Source organism: Struthio camelus, chromosome 6, assembly GCF_040807025.1.
Source record: "Struthio camelus isolate bStrCam1 chromosome 6, bStrCam1.hap1, whole genome shotgun sequence".
Classification (NCBI taxonomy): Eukaryota; Metazoa; Chordata; class Aves; order Struthioniformes; family Struthionidae; genus Struthio; species Struthio camelus.
Window position 1 is genome coordinate 25,326,346 of NC_090947.1, and position 22,420 is coordinate 25,348,765.

At 35.3% G+C, this 22,420-nt stretch overlaps 1 protein-coding gene across 2 annotated transcripts in view; it reads left to right on the forward strand.

Moving 5' to 3' along the window:
• LOC104144934 (sodium channel protein type 2 subunit alpha) overlaps positions 1-22,420 on the forward strand; it is a 77,150-nt gene that overhangs the window by 31,107 nt on the left and 23,623 nt on the right. For both annotated transcript variants that reach the window (XM_009676181.2, XM_009676180.2), the window contains exons 14-19: positions 2,025-2,372; positions 4,145-4,277; positions 6,628-6,866; positions 9,898-10,071; positions 11,371-11,727; positions 13,977-14,462. In XM_009676181.2, the coding sequence (XP_009674476.2) occupies positions 2,025-2,372; positions 4,145-4,277; positions 6,628-6,866; positions 9,898-10,071; positions 11,371-11,727; positions 13,977-14,462 (1,737 nt within the window). The remainder of the gene's footprint in view (positions 1-2,024; positions 2,373-4,144; positions 4,278-6,627; positions 6,867-9,897; positions 10,072-11,370; positions 11,728-13,976; positions 14,463-22,420) is intronic.

Below are 22,420 nucleotides of genomic sequence, written 5' to 3' on the forward strand. Positions count from 1 at the left end.
TAGCAGGGCATGAAACAACAGCACAGCACGGTAAGGGAAGATAATCTCTCCAGTAGCAGATTTTATTCTCTGTCACAATATGCCATGTGAAAATGAATGATGCAGCCTGCTAAAAAGCCAGGCTTTCCTTTCTGTTTTTACTTGCCAGGAGCATGAAGGCATATATGTTTCTGCCTCTTCATGTGTTAGAATTGCAGCCATTTGGGCTTGTAACTTTTGTCTAAACCCAGTAGGGACTTTCAAAGTAGGCATTACTCCTCCTAATACCCTAAGGAGCCTGATCCATTTAGCAGTTCTCAGAGCATGAGAATACATACCGGAAGAATTGGACAACACACAAAACATAGCAGTCATGGAAACATTCACTTAAACCAAGGGTAGCAGTGGTAGTCAGCTGAAACCTAGCAAGCACGTGATTTTTTGAAGGACTGTAAGTTGGCCAAGTGCATTTACAAAGAAATAGCAAAAGGCACATTCATTACGTTACTGTTTTGTCAGATTTCAAATTCAAGCTCTATAGATACTAGAGGTTCTTCAAGAAACAGTTATTTTTGAGCATATGCAAAATGGCACTTTTCCCCAGCCTAGTTTATGTAAATAGGTTATCAGAACCATCGGGCTGATACTCTTCAAGTAACTCAGCTTGAAACTGACAGCTGGCATAGAAAATTTCAGCCCAAATTATTAAAATTTGCTATAGCTGTAAGAACAGAGGACTACAGCTCATAACGGGAAACACTTACTAACCTTTATAATAGGCAGTACTACCCATTCAGCACACGTTTGTGTATGTATACAGCTGGGTACAGATATGTATGTATAGATGGTATGGACATAAATGTCTTGATATAGGTGTATATTCAGATGGCTTGGTTCTCAAAGTATTTATATAGGCTTTTACATTATTTTAATGAAGTTTTCACCTTCATTTTGTTTTGGGATTAAAAAACACTGTTATTGCACATAAGCACTTTCCACCTGCAAAACTAGTGAACAAGCATCTCAAACCAGATTCTTAATGTACCAAGATACAAAGATTTGTACAAAGGCAGGGTTGGAGAAAGCTTAATGCAGCGTTTCTTTTTACCACAGTTAGTACTCATTTTATTTATTCATGACTGCTGTTAATAAAATATGTAGCAAGGGAAAATAAGATTACATTAAGCAGCTTCTACTGTAATTAACAGATGAATTACCAACAACTACTGATTTATTTTTCTCATTTGTAAGAGGATATCTTTAGGTAACTGTGTCTCTGGTGAATGCTTGCTTTGAGCTGCCTGATGGCCAAGTGGCACCTTCTGGTAGGTGTGCAGCCTGCTATTCTCCCAAGTGCTGTGCTCAAGAATACTACTAGTCATGTTCACACTGTACCTCCAGAGCTTCCCCAAGCAGTTGTCTCTGTTCTAGCTTTAGAGTACTGCTTATGTTGTTCCTGCACCATTGAGCCTGTTGCGAAGAGGACAGATAAGTTCTTTGCATAAATTTAGTTAGACTGAATTCAATACCAACCCTAAGACCACTTCTGTCTCTAGTGAATAGAATGAGAAAGAGTGAGCAGTGAGCCTTATGAGTTGGCATCCCTGCATTCCAAGGGATGAAGAAAGGAAGAAAACTAAAAAGATTTTTAGGTCTGTCCTCTAATGAGAGAAGGAATAAAAGAAGAATATCTGCAAAATCATGACAGTGATGTTGAGAACTCTTCTCTCCAGCACACTCATGGGTCCATACGAATTCAACCTGCATTCTTTGCTTTAAATTCCCCAACCTGGCTTATGTCTCAGGCACTCCTTTTCCTTAGTCCTACTGCATAACAATAAGGAGAATTTTTCCTCTTTAGTACAGGCAAGCTCTAATAAGCAGACTGATGCTGTTTAGAAAAAAAGTGACTATCCTTCCTCTTCAGCATAGTAACTATTCTTACCAAAAAAAAAACAAAAACCCAAGACTTTCCATTATCTTAGAACTTCAATACTAATGCTGTTTTGTTTTGGTTTTATTTTTATTTTTTAAATTTCTTGTAGTCTTTGCTAAGCATTCGTGGTTCCCTGTTCTCACCAAGGCGCAACAGCAAAACAAGCATTTTCAGTTTCAGAGGACGTGCAAAGGATATAGGATCAGAAAATGACTTTGCTGATGATGAGCACAGCACTCTGGAAGACAATGAGAGCAGAAGAGATTCTCTTTTTGTTCCAAATCGACATGGAGAACGGCGCAACAGTAACATTAGTCAGGCTAGTATGTCATCCAGAATGGTACCAGCCCTTCCAGCAAATGGGAAAATGCACAGCACTGTGGATTGCAATGGAGTGGTTTCCTTAGTGGGAGGACCTTCAACTCTAACTTCACCTACTGGACAGCTTCTGCCAGAGGTAATTATAAGTAAACCAATAACTATTAAAATTTGGTTCAGAAATTTCTCATACTGCTCACATCTGTATACCTTATGATTTCTTACAGCTGTAAGAAATAATTTCAATAACTTGCAATAGTTTTTAAACAACAGAACGTAAAGAAAAAAAAATGTCCTCAGGTTCCTATGGCTGAGGCTCACTCAAGTATTATATTCCCTACATGCATTGCCTTCAACAAGATACACAGATTTACCTCAACAAAGGTAGACATTTGATAAATAACTAAGGATATAACTTAGTAGAAACACATATAGAAAAAAGCCTGCAAAATGAAGTAGGACCCAATTACTATTCCCATGATAGTTAACAGAAATAGCTGTTACTGAATTAAGTCGAGGAAATTTTTCCCTTAATTTTCATGAGAAAAACGTGTACAGTTTCTATGTACCTTTGCAAATATATTACCTTTCAGTGAAAGCTGCAGACTTCTGTAAGCTAAGATGTTCTTTCAAACTGTTACAAAAGTAAGCTTTTACATACATGTTAATATTTAATATGGATTCAATATGGTACTTTGGTGGCTATAATAGCACTGTATTTAATCTGAAAAGATATTTTCATTATAAGCAAGCATTGAGAATTCATTACTACTATCATGTATTTCTTCTTTTTATTTTTGTGTTTCTCTCCTATCTTGATATAGATCTCCAGACTAGAAATTCAAACAGATTACCTTAGAGTTTATGCATATGTAATTGTATATCAGAAATATGTTCATTTAAAAAATATTCAGTCATTTAAGTTCACTAAGCTAATCTTGAAATCCCTTACAAGTTCTGCAGTTGTCATTCTTCTTTTTCTGGATGGGGAGAGAATAATAAAAAAAGAACAAGTGGTTTCCTGAATGACAGAATCAGTGAAGAATCAGCAAGAATCAAGATTTAGGAATAATCTGAACTCCCTCCTGTGTTCAGATCACTAGGCCATACTCCAGAGGAAAAGCAAAGCAACTGTAAGGACACCTGCATGCTACAGAACAGTGGCATGTAAAGGCATCTTTAAAACAGAGCTGGATATTTTTGCTTTGAAGAGGTAATCAGAAGCTGTACAAAGGAGAGGGGAAAAGGCAAAATGACTTACATGTTCATTGCAAGAATATATCACAAGTTCTGTATGAGAACTGTGGTGGGTAAGAATTAGGTAGATGAAATATTAAATAGGATGTGATCTTTTTTTCATTCATGTTATAGTTTTATAAAAAGTTAAACATGCTTATCAGGTTAGGAATGCCGTATACAGTGTAATTAAATCCTGCTATAATTAATTCCTAGAGTTATATTCCTATTTCTTGTATCAGAATTGCTTTCTTAAATAATAGTTCTTTCTGTACTAGCACTTTAATTATATAACATGACAAGCTGCTGGAAAATTAAGGTAACAGGTTTCAACTTGGATCATTTTTTCTTGAAAGAAGACTAATAATCACTTGCAAAAAGATAGCTAGCAAAACTTTGTTCACTCTTAAATACTTAAACAAGTACCACCTTTGGCCCCACATTGCTTTGGTAATGTGTCCCTCCGTTGTCTACCTGTAGCACTGTACAAAATTTCCACTGAGATCCTCGATAAAGATCAAACAAGCTCCTATGGGAACAGAAACCTGCAGTGCGTAAGGGAAGTCTAACATGCTATATAAACCCGATTCCAACTGTCACTACACATTTATACAGTAAATATTATTAATCAGTTGTTTAAAATGATGGTTTAATTCTTGAGTATTTCATTTACAGGGCACCACTACAGAAACAGAAATAAGAAAAAGAAGACTGAGTTCTTATCAAATTTCCATGGAAATGCTGGAAGATTCTGCTGCAAGACAAAGAGCAATGAGTATAGCCAGTATACTTACAAACACAATGGAAGGTAAGTGACGCGTTTCAGCTGACAGGCAGTTCATGAAATTTCTGCTAACTGCACAGAAAGTGCAATTATTTACATAATTTCCTTTGTAAATGTGAAACTGGACAGGTGAAGCCTCTGAAAAGCTACAAAAGGCTTTTGAGCTTCTCTAAAATCATTTTGCAAATCCAAAATTCTTAAAATTTTAATTTCAATGACACTTTCCAAAATACTACTCTAGTGAGTAGACTAACATAGAGTAAGACAAACAACATAACCGCAGCTGGGGAAAGGTCAGGGGCCAAGACAGAGAAGATAGTATTTTCTTCCTAACATAGACCAACAGGAGAAATAAAATAACGTACAGGGGAACTGTTATGATTCTGGTAGCGATGTCCTAAAATTGTCCTTTTCGTTACACTTAAAATCCAGAGACAGACAACAGGAGGTTGGAATGAAAAAGTTTTAAAAGGAACAACCAACTGTAATCCTCCCATGCCAATACACGTGCACTGACCTTCTCAGGCATTACTGGACAAGTATAACAAGCATTGAAAAGACGATACTTACTGGAAATGAAAAACATACATTTTTAGAATTAAGTGTTTTGCTGATTTAGTGCAAACTGAGTACACTCACATTTCATAAATACACCATTTAAATATTTGTATATGCCTACAAGATTTAGCGTAACAGCCACTCGCACAGTGTGACAGCTGTTACAGACAGTCAGACAAATCCTGTTTAACTTCCTTTGTACTGCAGATGTCCTACAACACATGCTCTAAAAGGACAAGAAATTATCACAGAAAAACCCAGACTTAATTCTTAAGATTAATTTAAGTCAGAATTTATATAGTTTTTAAAGTGAATTCTTAATATTTTTCCTCTCAGATAAGCAAATAAATCCCAAACTAACTGTAATGAGAAATATAAGGCCAATGGAGTCTGTCCTGTGTGAGTGGCCACTCTTATCCTAGGACAGTCCCATCCTACCTCGCAGCATTCTGACTGCATTACATTTTCAGAAATGTGATTATTCCACCCAATCTATATATTATTTCAGAAGAACTGTCATCATCCTGGTTTTAAAAAGATTTTAGAAAATTTTCACTACTTACTGATACCCTTTCCTGCCAGGAGGACGGCACCTGGCTTACCAGAAGGCTGGTAAGGTCCAATGACTTTGAGGGCTGGGCAGTTGACCTTTAACTTCCTGTAATTCCATCTGTACGGGACAGTATTATTAGAGACAAAATTCAACCCGCTGGTCCTCAAGGTGCAGGATTGAGCACTACACCAATAATTCTTATTATAATAATCCTTATTAGCAAAACTGTAAAACAGCATGTTTGCTATTTTAGCAAAAACACCCGTGAGTGTTATGATGATGGAGGCTTCCCTGTGCCTTAGGGAGGTCTGAAAACTGTAAAATAATTTCAGATTTGGGTTGTTGCCACTATGTAGGAACTTCCTTGGAAGTGGGTCACAGCGATTTCTTATGTATTTTGCAGTCTAAATACTTTTCACTTAAACAAATACCTGTCTTCTTTCTGGGCTGTTCTCAAACACCACATCAGGTAGGCAGGACCATACACTGACCATTCATCCTTGCTATTATTAACTATTTAGTTTTCTTGTAACTCTGACCACTTTGACAATGAAATGGAAGAAATACTCTTAAAAGATTCTAACTGAGACCCGAGTCTAATAATAGAGTTGTTCTGTTTCTCAATTCACAGACGTATTGCAAATATATAAGATATTTTCAATCAATCAAAGTCAAATGATCCGCTTTAAAATGCGAACGTGTGCATTATATATATTAAAAACTATTGATTCAAATAAAGAATGTTAGGTATGCAGACTGAAAGAGTCATTTATCTAGTATGATATAATAGTGGTTCGCTGTAGTAGCAAATACAATACTTTTTGTAGCTCAAATCAAAGTATATATGCATGTTATATAGATAATTTTAAAAGTTCTATTTTATGAAGCTCATACAAATTTAAATGTGCATAATGATGGTGGAGTAATGCTAACTTTCATTATCCAAAATTGAGGCATCTGTTACAAGTCATCTAATCTAAAGAAATCGTCTAGACGCTCCTGATTGTCAGTGGAAATACAGACTTTTTTCTGTCTAGATTTTTGAGATGAATCACTCTTCAGAGACACCTGTCGCTCTCCATTGGTCATAGAGGAGGTTAGCTAGACTAGGTGCTTCACTTTTAGATAGCTAAACTTAGTAAGGCAAATCACACTTTAGTGCGCACTGTTTATTTGAATGTTTTCTTCTTTGTACATATTTTAAACAAACACTTTGGGAGGTTATAATTGGAATATTGATTTTTTTTTTTCTATTTTTTACAGAACTCGAAGAATCCAGACAAAAATGTCCTCCATGCTGGTACAGATTTGCAAATACTTTCTTGATCTGGGACTGCTGGAGTCCATGGTTGAAAGTAAAACATGTCGTCAATTTAGTTGTGATGGATCCCTTTGTCGATCTTGCTATTACTATATGCATTGTTCTAAACACCTTGTTTATGGCCATGGAGCATTACCCAATGACGGAACAGTTTAGCAGCGTGCTTTCTGTGGGGAACCTGGTAAGTTGTTTGTCACGTAGTACTTGGTATAAAAGTAACCTTTTCTAAAAAAAAATATATGTAAATACATTGCATTAGCTTCAAATTCATTCCAGATTGTTTTTTAGGCTCAGTTTAGAAACTACATATATGATTTTCATAGATAAACTGATTTTTACTGGAGGCAGTACTGGCCTTTAACTTTCATGAATCTAGTTTATAACTGCTATAATGAAATAACTGAATACTTTTGAAAGTGTATTCTTCACTTGCTTGTCAGATTTCTTGAGGCCTATCTAAGCTTTTGTATTTAAAAGTTACAGTAGGTTCTCTAATTTGTACCATGGTGCTGATATTCCATCATAGAAAATATTTTTCTTATTTAAGAAATTGATGAAATATTCAGCTGCCAGAATTTCTCTTTGAATTTTTTTCAGTTATATCATAGGAAAGTACATTTCCAAGAAAAACATATTTCTTGGGAGCAGTAAGTCCCTAGCACCTTAGGTAACTGAAAAATACTTATTAAACTAGAAGATTATTTTTTATTGTGTAATAAAAAGCACCTAGCATTTATCAGTTTATCAACGATGCTATCCCCAGTGTTAACCTGATCCCAGGGTTCAATCTGTTTCCTTTTCTGAGCAGATACCTAGAAAATCCACATGCGGAGCAACCACACAAATATTATTGTCTGATTCACTCCACTTGCCTCTGATGCTCAGGGAGCAGAGGACTCAACCTCAAAAGTGTTTGCTTCAGAAGAGGACATATACTTTTTTTTTTATTTTTTGCCAGCTCACATTACTACAGATAGCTTACAGATGACAGGACTGGACTGATTCACACAGTATGCAGTCCTGAGAACACAAACCAAACAAGTGCTTTGAACTAATAATCACTAGAAAGTTTATGTTGAAAAGTCAACTAGTATTTAATTTGAGCAGTAATAGATTTCTTAGTCTCTCAGTCCGAGTACGTTTTGAAGAGCTGAAACATTTTCCTTAGCTTATACATATTGGTAATACATCCTTCCATAACTCCTTTTAAAACAGACCTAAAAATAAAAGTAGCGCTCTTGTGTGCATACTGCTGTTGTGTGAATTACAGAGTCCTTTCTCCTGGACAAAGATTTAATCACTGGCATGATTCATTATTTATTCATTATATTTATTATAATGAATAAATTATATTCATTGCAGATTCTAGAATATTGTATTTTGATAAGTCAGTCTGTCACACTAATACCAGAATGATGTCTTTCTAACTGTTTACACGTCCAAGGTCTTCTGCCCTTCCTCATCTCATGTTTTTCCTTTTTTTAAATTCTAAGCTAGCAACAGTCATATTTTGAACTACCCTTTGTAACAATCCAGTATCCTTTATTAGGGCTATATACATGCAGTGAATACTATTCCTACTGGTTTCAGTTAAACTCTCTGTTCCTCACTGTATTAATCTATTAACCTTAATGTGGTGGTTTGCATCCCAAAATATGTTATTTTCCTCTTTGTTTGTGACATCATGGTCTGTTTGAGGATAAATTAAATATGACATATATGACTGTGCTTTTGTGTAGCATTTTAACAAGAAGAAATAAATAGTTCTAAAATGCAATGACTCATTTCCAAAATAGTAAAATCCATTCAGAATTCAAAACTTCTCAGTAATTATAACAAAACTTGTGTTTATTTCTGCTACAATATACTATCTTTGTGTATTTGGGGATGCAGTTAAGCTCAAGAAAAAAGTAATCTGTGGACAGCACATGTTATTTTGGGATGGCAGTAATTTACAAGGACATGTTTTTCACTATTCTTTCAATTATTTTGTCCAATATTATGACAGTTTTGTCAAGAACAATATTATATCTTGATACGTCCTTTACCACACAGCAAGACCCATCACATCCTGATTATGTGCTAACACCTCTCATATCTCAGTTTAATGGTGTATTGTTTCTCACTACATTTCTAATTTCTCAAAAGTATACACTATTTAAAATGTTGGTATTTACACTTTGACAATGGTGAGTGCTTTCACAACATTGTATCTACTCCCTAAAATGCTTAAATTAAAAGCTTATCAAAAGTGTAGTCAGATAGTGTTGTGAAAGGTCAGCTCTGCTTCCATAAAACTAGCCATAGGCGGACTAAGAACAAGCTGGCTAATGAACCATCACAAGGCAATGGCAGAATACATCAGTGTACGTTAGCAGACATGTGGATTGTCTAAGATATCCTTTGAGCGTTCTGCAGAGCATCTGTATATTTTTAGTGTTTTTGCATTATGCTCCAAACAGCTCTTAATTATGCTGCCCAAACCACTGGTCACTACTCACTGCAGGAGTGATGTTAGGTGAAATCCTGGACATTCAGAAATGAAGGGGCGTTGATCATTTCACATTTGACACTTCCAAATATTTCAAAGAACATTACCACCGTCAAGTTCTTTTTGCCAAATGGAAAGAGCTATCATGAAGAATCGGAGCTGTGCTGCTCCTAAGTATTGAATCCTCTATACATTTTCGCTAAAAACCCAGTGCAAGAAGCTCCAACTTCCCCAGCCTGTTCCACCCACACCCTTCAATTCTGACCTGAAGAGCCAACTTAGAGAGAGTCTGTACTAACATTTCAGTTTAGACTGTGAGCAAGGATGCAAATTACTGTCAAACTGTGTTTTGCTTTAGTGAGATTATCCTCTGGGAACTGGACTAAAAACACCAGATCAGATCACATCAGCTGCTGGATGGATAGTAGATGATAAAACATTTAGTCACATATGAACTGGAGCTGAGCTGCTGATTGGTGAATGATTTGGCAGAGGTTTATCAAACCTCTGCCCTCCTATCTCTGTATTGGCTTAGCAATTTGCTTTTAATTACTAGGTGTCAGTGTGGGGAAAGAGTTAGATGCTATTTAGAGATAACAATCAGATGTTTTACATAGGAACAGGTACAAGTAACAGGTAACAGAACTCAAGCTGTATTATAAAAATTTGCTCAAATATGTTTCTCAAAACAATTCAACTAATTAATTACATTTTGTTTTAGGTATTCACTGGTATATTCACAGCAGAAATGGTACTAAAGATAATTGCCATGGACCCTTATTATTATTTCCAAGAAGGCTGGAACATTTTCGATGGTATTATCGTTAGCCTTAGTTTAATGGAGCTTGGTCTTGCGAATGTTGAAGGATTATCAGTTCTTCGGTCATTCAGATTGGTAAATAACTTGATAATTAAACATTTCCATGTAATTATATCACTGACAAAATCATGCTGACATAGGTAATAACTGCCAGTGTTGTAAAGATGTATATGGCTCACACTATTTTTCATATACGTCTGATTTGAAAGTCACAAGTACAGGTGGCAATTGAGATCCTCTGATATCCTTTGATACCAAATTATCCTACTGATACCCTATTCTACTCATATCACTTGCCAGCATAAGAGTAACTACTATCTTTTGAGAATTTTTTAAATTTCAGCTACACAAGCTTCATTAAGACACATCAAAGCTGAATATCTGTAGAATATATATATATATTGCCCACAGCATATAGAATCATAAAATTTTTAAAGTCTTATGAACATTACTTGTGCTTCCTGTAATGTTCCTATGTATTATCCCAGTTTACAACATTTATTTTAATGGACACTGAGAATAAACATTTAGTAATTCCATTAGATATAACAGAGTCATAACAACATGACTTTAGGATTAGATCACTTAAATAAAAATATCACTGAGTGTCTAATGGAAATGTCTTTTTTAGTAGCAATTAGTATTTGAAATATACTAATTTATAGGTATGTAGAGTCGTAATTTAAAAGTCCATAATGCTAACAGTTGTCACATTACCTGAAATCCTATGTTATTTCTTAATATATAGAACAGGAAGTAGTTATTTAGTTTGATGGCACCAGTTGTCATGGTACCCAAGTTCACGTACCACTGCCTGGTTACTGAGCATTATTTTTAAGTCAATGTTTATGCTTTGAATGGGTATCACAATATCAGCATCAAATTATTGCTTTAAGACTCATTCTCTGAGTTAAGCCTGTAAGACCTAATGTGGTGCTGAAGGAAACACAGAGCCAAGCCAGCATAGAGGGCCAGCCAGTAGTACAGAGGATGGAAAGAGTACAGACTTCTATATGTCTGTAACAATTGTGCAATCATGTGTAGAGTAAAATATAATTGAAATGCTCATAATTGGCTTCTAATGAGTAAAATGAACAATGTAGCTCATATTGTTTTCAGTAAAATACACTGAAGACATCACTAAATGTCCTGTTGTTGGCTATCCTTTCTTTACTGATTTCTGAGACTTAAACTGTGAACAGTCTCCATAGGTTTGAAATTTACTGAGGACAGACAATAGCCAAAGCATGTATGTGTAATTAACATCACAAAAGACATTTGAAAAACAGATTTTTTCATTAAGCATGATACAAGGTACATTTAGAACTTCAGTAAAACTGATGCTCATGATTCTTCCGCATTTTTGTTTTGCAGCTTCGAGTTTTCAAGTTGGCAAAATCTTGGCCAACTCTAAATATGCTGATCAAGATTATTGGCAACTCAGTGGGGGCTTTGGGAAATTTGACCCTGGTGCTGGCCATCATTGTCTTCATTTTTGCTGTGGTTGGGATGCAGCTGTTTGGGAAAAGCTACAAGGAATGTGTCTGCAAGATCTCCAGTGACTGCGTACTTCCACGCTGGCACATGCATGACTTTTTCCACTCTTTCTTGATTGTATTTCGAGTGCTGTGTGGAGAATGGATAGAGACAATGTGGGACTGCATGGAGGTTGCAGGCCAAACCATGTGCCTTATTGTTTTCATGCTGGTCATGGTGATCGGCAACCTAGTGGTATGTGATAAGCATTTTTGAATATTAATTCTGATGCAAAAATGGACATAATAATTTACAGCTAGGCAATGAGAAAGTTTGTCATGCTTCTATTTGGAAGAAGAAAACATCTGCGTTCCCCTCTCCCCCTTCTCGCTCATTTCCATGCATTGAATTACTCTCACTATGGGTCCAGACATTTAGGAGTATGCCAAAATGTCACATCCAACCCCCTATTATGGGAGTGTTGCAGCTAATTTAGAGGTGCTCTTTAAAACCAAACATCACCTAAACTACTCTTGAAATAATAACACTTATGCATCATCTTATGGCAAGCCTCCTGTCTAGAGGAAAAATCTAATTGTCTTTCTTACGCTTAAAAGATTACTGTGACACATAAAACTTCTAACTTAATAAAAATAAAGTACAATGTAGCTGTTCTAATAGAGCATATCTTGAATATAAGTATTTAATTTTTTTAGCCTGTTTAGGTATAAAAAGCAAAACCCAAATCCCTATAGAGTGATTGGACTTCCATCCTAAAAGTGTATTTACAAGCTTCTAACTCCAAATTATACAACAATTTTTATAGAAATTTTTTAATTCAAGCTGATAAGTTAATTTGCCTAATCTCCACCTGACATATAGTGAATTGGTGAGAGAAGAGCTTTTTAGAGATCAGGATTATAATTGGAATGCAGCATTTACATTTTCACTTTTCACTTTGTTTTTCTTTTTCATGCTAATCTTTGCAGTTCATTTTGAGATGCCTAGAAATTAGATTTCATTAACTGTCAAAATTATCTTCATTTAGTGATATATTTTAATGTGATCTAAATTTTTATAAAAAAGAATTCAGCATGTTTTTGTCCTGATTGTTTAGAGGACATTGCAATATTGACATTACTTTAGCAGAAACGTGCAGAGCCTCAGAAAGCTAATTATGACCTGCTTTTTTTTTTTTAAGTAGCTTCTGCATAGGAATACTATTTGAGATTCATATTGCCTCTTCCCTTCTTCCAAGTATCTGCAACTTCAGGGTTTTTTCTGGAATTGTGAAAGTCTGCAGGGATGTATATTTTAAGTATAGTTTAAGTAGGATCTGAGGGTGGAGAGTTTTTTCATTTCATAGTTATCTTGACATTATATCAATATGTCTGAGAACAAAATTTCAGTCCATCGTTTTTCTTAAATTTTGTGGAATTTTGTTCACTAGGATAGAGGCTCTAGAGGCTCTCTTGCCATTTTGTCATATCATGATAGCTCTTCATGGCTAGTGACCTCCACTTGGTCCAAAGATATGACAGACTGTGTTGCAATCTTTCAAACTGTTTACCAGTCCATCCCTTTTAAAACTGTAATTTTATACCAGATCATCATATATCAGACTGAAAGTACGAAGTAACCCATTGCTTATAAGCTTCAGTGAAACAGCTACAGTCTACAGGAAAAGATGATTTTGAAAAAAGAACAATAAAGATGTTTGATTTTTCAGGCAATAAACCGCAGTTCTCAGGCAATACTGGTGCTAGTATCATTGAACCGCTGACAAATGAAGAAGTCAATTTTGATTTTAAATTCCTATATAAGAAAAAAGTATTTCATTGTTTGTCAAAGGAAAAAAGGAGAGAAAATACAAGGATAAATAATCTTATATAATTATAATTATGGAGATTAAAGTGTAAAATTCATTTTAAAATGTTTGTTTTATCCTTTTATGGCACCCCCCTTATAGAATTTAATACATGAACACAGAATTAATAAAAAATCACAGTCTTATGCTATAATCTTCCAAAGAATAGACAGAAAATGTAAGTAGGTTATTATAACATTAAGTGATACAGGTTTCTAAAATATCTGCATCATAGAAACCTATCTAATTTTTATAGGATGATGTTTATTTAATTCTACTTAAATTCCAAGTGATTTCACTAGGAGATTCAGATAGGAGTCTTTCAAACCTCTGATGGATGTGGCGGTCTATAATTTTGTAACTTTTTTATTATTTTAGAGTCCAAAAATCCATGCTGCTCAAGGAAAGAGCAAAGAGTTAAACTCTTTAGGTAGTAGCTTGTCTGTTTTCATCTTCTAAGTGATTACTGATCAAAACCAGTATGGACAGGCTTTGTAATTTAAGGTGCTATATAGTTGTCTAAAATTAGTGAATGCTGTTTTTCAAAACAAAAAATGTGTGCAATTTTAATTTGCAGCATCCTGTAAAAACACTCACTTCTGTATACATATGTATGTACTATTCTCTCATCTTTTAGGTACTGAACCTGTTTCTGGCCTTGCTGCTGAGCTCATTTAGTTCAGATAACCTTGCTGCTACTGATGATGATAATGAAATGAACAATCTACAAATTGCTGTGGCAAGAATTCAGAAGGGAATAGATTATGTTAAAAAAAAAATACAGGAGTTCATCCAGAAAGCCTTTGTTAGAAAGCAGAAAGCTTTAGAAGAAATCAAAGCACTTGAAGAGCTAAACAACAAGAAAGACAGCTGCATTTCCAATCATACTGTAGTTGAAATAAGCAAAGATCTTAATTGTCTTAGAGACGGGAATGGAACCACCAGCGGCGTAGGCACAGGCAGCAGCGTGGAAAAATACGCAATTGATGAAAATGATTACATGTCATTCATAAACAACCCAGGCCTCACTGTGACAGTGCCGATTGCAGTTGGAGAATCAGATTTTGAAAATCTGAACACAGAAGGATTTAGCAGCGAATCTGATATGGAAGAAAGCAAAGAGGTAGGACTTGTTATACCTTAACAGTTATATTGTAGTCATGCATTTATGTATTTGTTAATTTTACTTTTAGTGTTGTTAAAAAACTGTCTTATCCCATGTAAATATACTATAATTTTATATGTTATTATTTTTGTAAATATAATTCAAGAAAACTGGTATGATAATGTACCCTCTGTGATGATACACTAGGTGTCCTTAGATTTTACACATTTATATCCTGTTTATTAGGATTTGGAAGATGTTTTATTTAAATATGGTTATTTCTTTCACAGTATATGAGATTTTAGGACTCGCACACATTTCATAAAGCATCCTTTCTGTAGTATTTAGAACATGATCAGGATTTATGGGATGAGAGTATTGCCCAAAGCTAAGAGTATATAGCTTTGCATATGTAATCAAATATAAATAGAAAAATAATTTTTTTTCTATATTTAGAGTAGTTCTAAAAAATGAACCCTGAGACATCATGAATCAATGATGTATTTTGCATTATCTAAAAAGTGTTGTAAGCAACATTCATGTAGATTTGAGGTCCAGAGACTATGGCTGGCTGACGTGAAGTAATCCAGATACCAACAACGTCATGGTAAAGCAGTAACTCAAGAAGTTATCCTGGAGAGCAGAGGACCTACATCTTGTAGCGTATATGCACGTGGAAACAGTTTATTTGAAAGCCTTGTGCTATTGTTATTGTAAAAAGAGACAGAAGTTGGTCTGAAAAACGAGAAACCAGATGCCTCAAAATATAAGTGGCTCACACTCCAGAAGTGAACATGTACAGGTGATAATGATATTCAAGGAAAACTGCATGTTGGAGTTATGGGGAAGTGTACCTGCAAGTTCATAAATGTCTTAGCAGCGTACAAGTATCTTCAATTCCATTAGAAAACCAGCAAATGTAAGGTTTAAGGGATCAACAAGCTCGGATAAATATACCTTGAATTAGATTACATGCTGTGATAGTATGATGACTCATTAACAGAAATGGGTTTGTTTTCTATAAAGAAAGCCCTTGTATAACAAAGCCTTACATTCATGACTGTATCATAGCTATATAGCTGCCATATTTTCAAATACTGCGGTATTCCTCAATAATATCAAACTATATCACATATGATTTATGGATAGCCATGATCCAATTAATCCTAGTATGCTTTTTGGTCTAAGCAGAACATAGTGTATGTATGTACGATTGTAAAGAAGGCTATTCTGCATAACAATTGTAAAATTAAGAGCAAGATATTCTAGTCTGTCTATCTGAGTTGCTTAGAGATAAACATTTTCAGTACAAATCAATAAGATAGCATAGCAGTATACTCACAGCAATTTAAGAATATAAGAAATGCAGGGCTTATAAGGTGATATAATATACTTTATTAGATCAACTAGTATGAGAAAGCTAAGCTTTTAGAGTGATGCTGCATCTCAGGGCTAAGTCTTTTCATGTCAGCTGATCTAATAAAAGTTAGTTGCCTTTTCCAGTGAACTTTTAGCAATGTCATCTAAGTCTTTTCATACCTAATGTTGTTATTTCTTTAAAATGAATCTTCACCCTGTACTTCCTGCTGTCCTTGTGGTTAGTTTTGTTAAATACAGTGATGAGTGCTTTTTTGGTAACTCCATCTTACAAAGTTATATGACTAAAAATTTCCTCAATATGCTATTTTTAAAAAAGCTTGCACTATGCATTAGGGAGGCTTATAAGATGAGCAGATTCTAAATGTGTGGTTACGTGACATGCTGGCCTCAGCGGCAGAGCTGGCTGCAGAACTTCCCATCCACACCTGGCTCCTGACCCCCTGGCAGTCTTCACAGGGTTTGTGGGTCTGTTCTTGATGAAGCACATCACTGGAGTTATATTAATTAAATAATATCCTCCCATTGCGTTTTTTGTTTGTTTCTTTCTCTGTTTCAAGACAGATTGAGTGACTCAGTTTACAGTGTACCCCATATAGTTTATCAGTACAGCTGAGGGGACAACAAAATACAGTTCAGAGGTAGAAACTACTCTGCTTCCGAAGCAGAAGTACAACGCAAGTACATCCTAAGAAAAAGGAGTAAAAGCCCTTGTTGTGTTGATTTCCCACATGACTTTTACAACTGCTCGAGTCAACTGCTCTATTCATTCCCATCTTCGCTTGGCTCAGGCATCATGTTTTTTTCTTCTAAGGCCACCCTGAAGTTTCAGGACCACACAAAATCAAAAGGGATTTTGCCTGTGTTACAAACTTTACATGTATCAATATGTCTTCAGGTAGAGAAAATCAACCCATAAATCTGTATAAGCAATTTGAAAGTAAAAGTTTCAGGTAGCTGCAGGAAATCGGCCAGGGTGAAGAGCATATGTATTAAGAGCTTGTGGAGAAATTCTGAATGGGGATAGGATTAGTTCAAGATTTCCACGGAGCCTTAAGATTTCCACAGAGTGTAATAATCACCTCCTCTGGGAAGCTGCCGTAACAGAACTTCCCTCAGGTTCGGCCCTCAGACGGCTGTTGGTGTCTGACATACATTTGTGCACACTGTGAATGGGAGCTAGGAAGGAAGGAATTTCATACCAATGCCCTGAAAACAGTGAATTCTATACCCATTTCAGTTTCCATTCATTCCTCCTGAATGGTTTCTACGGAAAAGATGAAGCGCTTTTTTATTGTATGTATAAAAATGCAATAGCTCCGGTAATATATGCACAGGTATGCTGAGGTGTGACAGGAATTTGTGACAATTCCTAACAGTCTCCCATCTAGTTAACAGTTCTGTTGAATACTCTGCTGCCTTCTGATTTCCTTTTAAGGGTATATCAGCCCAGCGTTTATATTATCTCTATAGAAAAGTACAAAAGTACCATAATTTGCTTTATTTTGCTTCTCAATGGATATGACCAAGACAGCATTCCTGCTAGGAGAAGGGTTGGTGTGCAAAAGAAGGGGTAAGGGATGGTACAGTACTTTCTTTCACTCCAATGTGGCAGTACTAAGACTTAAAATACCCTCAGGAGAAATGCCCTTTAATAAGACTTTTTTTTTTAAACAGTAGAGATGTGGGAAGCTAGATCTGCAGAAGAACTGTAAAATTAACCACTTCTTCTGGTGTCTTGCTGACTGCCACTGATGTTAAGAGCAGCATGCTTATTTTAACTCTGTCTCCGGTAGCAGGTCATGACAGAAGGCAGGGGGAGCGAGGATATATCCCCCTGAGGAATATGCCAAGAGCAGATAATTACATTAGAAATTAGGATTGCTCATATTTGTGGGGAACAAATTCAAATTTTTCCTATTTTTATTACCAGATACATTACAGTACAAAATACCTCTAGACACCAAGTTTGTTTTGGAAGGCTGACTCCTTTTTTTTCCCCCTCTCATTTACTGAAACAACCTATATTTAATTTGGCAGTTAATAAACAAGTAACTTCCCAAATCTGCCAGAATCTGTGCTGGAACTTGGTGCAAGTTCTAGATGTAAACAAGATCTTTCTAATACACATCACTAGAAATTTAGGGAGGCCTGTATTTGGATGAAATATAGCAAAAACATTTGATAAATTAAAAAAATGCAAACCCACACATCTCTACTATTTCTGATTACCATATTACATTAGCAGTTTATTCAATCATCTCAGAGTTGGACAAAAAGTTTCCCCTGGCCTCAGACAATGCATTCGCATTTTCACCTGAGCTAGCGTCTTCAATATTTACTTAACAGAGGGTTTGTAAAGGACTCTGGACTACGCTGCCGGAGTCAGGTCAGAGGACTCAGGGCAAGCAGTGAGCAGTGGAAGGCAATATGCAAAAAAGGAGATTGTGCTTTCCAGATTCTTCACCTTTTTCACATCTGACCTGATGCTGTACTTATACCCTTTTATTTATACCCTTTCTATATCTTGGCTTCCAAATTACATTTTTTCCTAGAGATCTTCTAGCTTTTTTTAAGTTTCTACCTTTCAAAAAGGCCATTTCTTTGCATAATTTGTCATGAATTTAAATTGCATACTTGAAGTAACAGGAGTGGTCATCTAACAAAGTGAAACTGTATTAACCACAAGTTCTTTTATTGTTTCAACACCTGATACAATGGACACATACTCAAATTAATACTATATCTAGATAATTTAAGACAATGAATAATGTTTTTCTTTTTACTAGACTAGAACACTTCTTCTGTAACTACCTGTTTGTTCTGCTAAGAGACTCCCAGGCAGTATTTACTTACTGCATATAGATCCTGCAGCTCCATAAAATCAGAACAAGTAGGTTAACAGCTCATGTGAAAATGTCCAGTCAGGTATAAATGGATAATGGGAAACTACACATACAAAACTTAAATTTTGGATGAGGAAGAGGATTTATCTTGAAGATATTAAAAGTTACTCACTACGTTAGAACAATAACTGGCTGAAAGTACCTGAAAGAAAAGAACATTTAATATATACTCCAAAGCAAGATAATACATACTCCAAAGCAAGGATTTTGTCAGGATCTTCTAACAGTAAGTAGAAGTGTCATAGCCAATGAATAACCATCAGAAATAACAGATTTCTGGTCCGAAAAGCAAAGATACTGAAGATAATTAATTTTAATACGAAAATGAGAAGTAACTTAAGGGCATAATTTGGCTTTTTTAAGTTTAGCTTGGCATTGTGGATGATGCTTCTATGACAAAATATGCCTGCTAATTAGTGAAATGAACGGACTACGTTAACTTTAGCAAACATCAGACTCCGAGCTGTTGTACTTTAACAGTTGTACTTTACCAGCTGTTCATTACATCTGAAGTATAACTTTATGAATAAAGTTTTGGACTTCAATATGAGAAAGCAACATCAAAGGTGTCCTTCAGTCACAGAAAGATGATCTCAAAGGTGAAGAAATACAAATACCTGAAGGCTTAAATCAGTCAGAATTCCAAAAATCTTTGTATCAGAGATTTATGCCCGTCTATATAATAACTATAAATTGTTCAGATTGAAGAAGTAAGTCTGCTCAGTTAACTTCTGAAATCACAACAGAAGGCTTTAATAAAATAAAAAAAAAAACCCTTCATCATCTATTGCACTGAATCTTCAAAACAGGGAATAAGATCAGTTTTCTGAATGGCTTCACTAGTGCCTTTGTCACTACGTGAAGTAAAAAGATAGGAAGAAAGACATGGTTATATCCTCGAAAGCTGAGCATTGCCTCTGGGTTCCAATAAATGTTTTAGTGAAAATGTACCCAGTATTGATTTGATCAGTTCATCATTGAAATATTTTTGACAACATTTCCTTAAAAATATCCATCAATCTAAGATCTTCAGCTGACCAATTCAGGGACTGTATCTTCAAAAATCACAGAGTCTCTAAGTTGTGGACTAGCTGTGTTGATGGACCTCTCTCCTGATACCAATCCAATCCTCTTCTTTTGAATTAATTAGAGAGAAATTACGGAGTCAAAAATACATAGCATACTAAATCTAAAATAGATACTTACACGGTAAGATACCTCATCACATTTAATTTTGAACAGAATTTAAAGAGAACTGTTACTTTTATTGCCATGTGTAAGTTTCACTGCTGTTATTAGAGGATAGAGGAGGAAGAGGAAGACATACTTCTTCAAAATATTTTGCTTACTGTAGGGATTCATTTTTGAAAGCAGAGGATATAATCACATAGTCAATTAAATGAAGACTACTATGTTAAACCAAAAAATAGTAAAACTTCAATTAAAATGCATTAAGAACTATATAAATTCTGGAATACTTTCCAAATATGCTAACCATGTCTTATGAATTTAATTCATTGTATTTTTATCTGTGAATCACTATTTCAGAGTGCAGATAAGTAGCTCTAGTTCCTGCATTTCTTATTTCTCTAAAATAAACTAACAGAGGCTTTGTAGAAAGGTTTGTTGAACATTTCAGGTGGTATGTATTTCCCTTTTTGCCAACTGATCATAAAATACTTAATAACTATGTTTTAATTGTGTTAAAGCCATGTGTGAATTAGAGATTCCAAAAAGAAGAAAACTAGAGATCCTGTGCCTTGAACTTCACTGCCTACCATTCTTACTTCTCGCAGGGGTAAAACCAAGCTGGAGCAATCAAGAATGCAGCTCTGGTGCTTTTTAACCAGGTAGAGCAACGTGTCACCACTTTTTCACAGGTTACCTAAGCAAGTTATACATATATATGTATATATATATATAATCACTTTTTAATGGATTTTGACTGGCCTGCATGCTACTCAGCTATGTTCCTTCCCTATCCATTGCAAGATGGTAGAAACATGCACAGCTGCCCTCTGCTGAGTCACACGACTCACATCACAGCATGGTCAGGTGGGATTGGCAACCCCAACATACGTTTAACTCTGCTAATGAGTTTTCTGGATATTTTAATAAAGTCTTCAGCAATGACTGCATGCTCTACAGGTTTTGAAGTATGGATCGTAAAAGTACTGGAATGTTCAGTTTTAAAGAGGCCAAAGGAAAAAGGGAGCATGCATAGTTTTTAAAATATAAAAACAACCCTTTTTGATTCAGCCCTTATAAATGTATACATTTAAAGAAATGTGTGCTATGTGATTTGTGTAATGATTACTGCCACACTTCAGTTCCACAATGCGTAGCATTTAAACTACTGCAGGAGCTACTTGCCTAAAAAAATTACATTGTTATACTTTTAAATCTGCAATGCACTGTAATGCAAATCTTCAAGACACTACAAACCACATTCTGTATTCATTTGGGCAGTGCATATCTTGAGGTTTATAAACTGTAAGCAGAGCAAAAAACAGTTTCAAAATTGCTGAAGTTATCCTTAGCAAATAACTCCCTCCTAAAAAACTCTCAGAGGAGACTGTTTCACAAATATTCTTTTCTTAAACTTCATTGAACAAAAGCTTTGCCATGAAATTAAACTCCTTCACAAATATTTGCATTTTGGAATGTATATCATGATAGCTGAGTCTGTAACTGAGATCTGTGACTTACCATAGTCAGTGTATATTAGAATGCCTAAGGAGTAGTCAGCCTTATTTTTTATGAAACTGCATGTGTATTTATCCTATTTTTCATTATAGGCAAATATTTCCCCCTTGCAGTATAACGGAAGAAGCCTTCAGGAACACAGATAGCAAATATTACACAGGAACTAAAGTCATATGAAGCTATGGAGGTCAAATTATCCTAGTATGCCTTGGCCTCAAAATTTTGTTGAGATTGGGATTTCAGTTCCACAGCTGGATTCAGAGCTGTTGCATTTAGACAGAGTTTCACTGGCTTCAAAAGGACAGCCAAGGGGTTCCACCTGTACAGTTGATTTTAGTGCATTATGATCTATCTATATTATACTCCAGTATAAATTGGCCATTAGATGCCAAAAGAAATTCATATTGCTGTGCAGGCTGAAAAGTCTCAGATTTAACTGATTAAATTGTAAACCAAGATATGCTTAAAGTAATTCAAACATCAAATAATGCCCTAGGGAGAGAGGTTTCTAAAGTGGCTTTCTTAATATTATATAAAAGTCAAACATCATAAGATTTGAGATTTAAAATCAGTTTAGAGTCACTTTGGAATCAGTGAACCTGTTATTTTATATTTTGTCACTCAATTACAGTGCAGATTTTAAGATTCAAAGGTAAAACCACATGGCTGAATTACTAACAGCAATTTGTAATGGCTGAATCCCTTTATTTATTTTATTGTCACTTGAATCATGAAGCAATTCGTAAAGCTTAAAATTTTAATAGCCTGCTCTTGCTCTTATTGAAGTCTAGAAAAAAGTCAAATGGGAGCAAGACTGGGTCCTAAGTGAATGCATTTTATTGTAAATGGGCGCATTGACATGCTGTTGGTCAAAGCTTGTTTTAATGATTTAAGCTGTTGAAATCAAGAGATGCACTACTCTGAAAGAGCAGTATGGAGGCTGATTATATGTATGTTAACCAAGCTGGGTTGTTCATGAAGCATTGT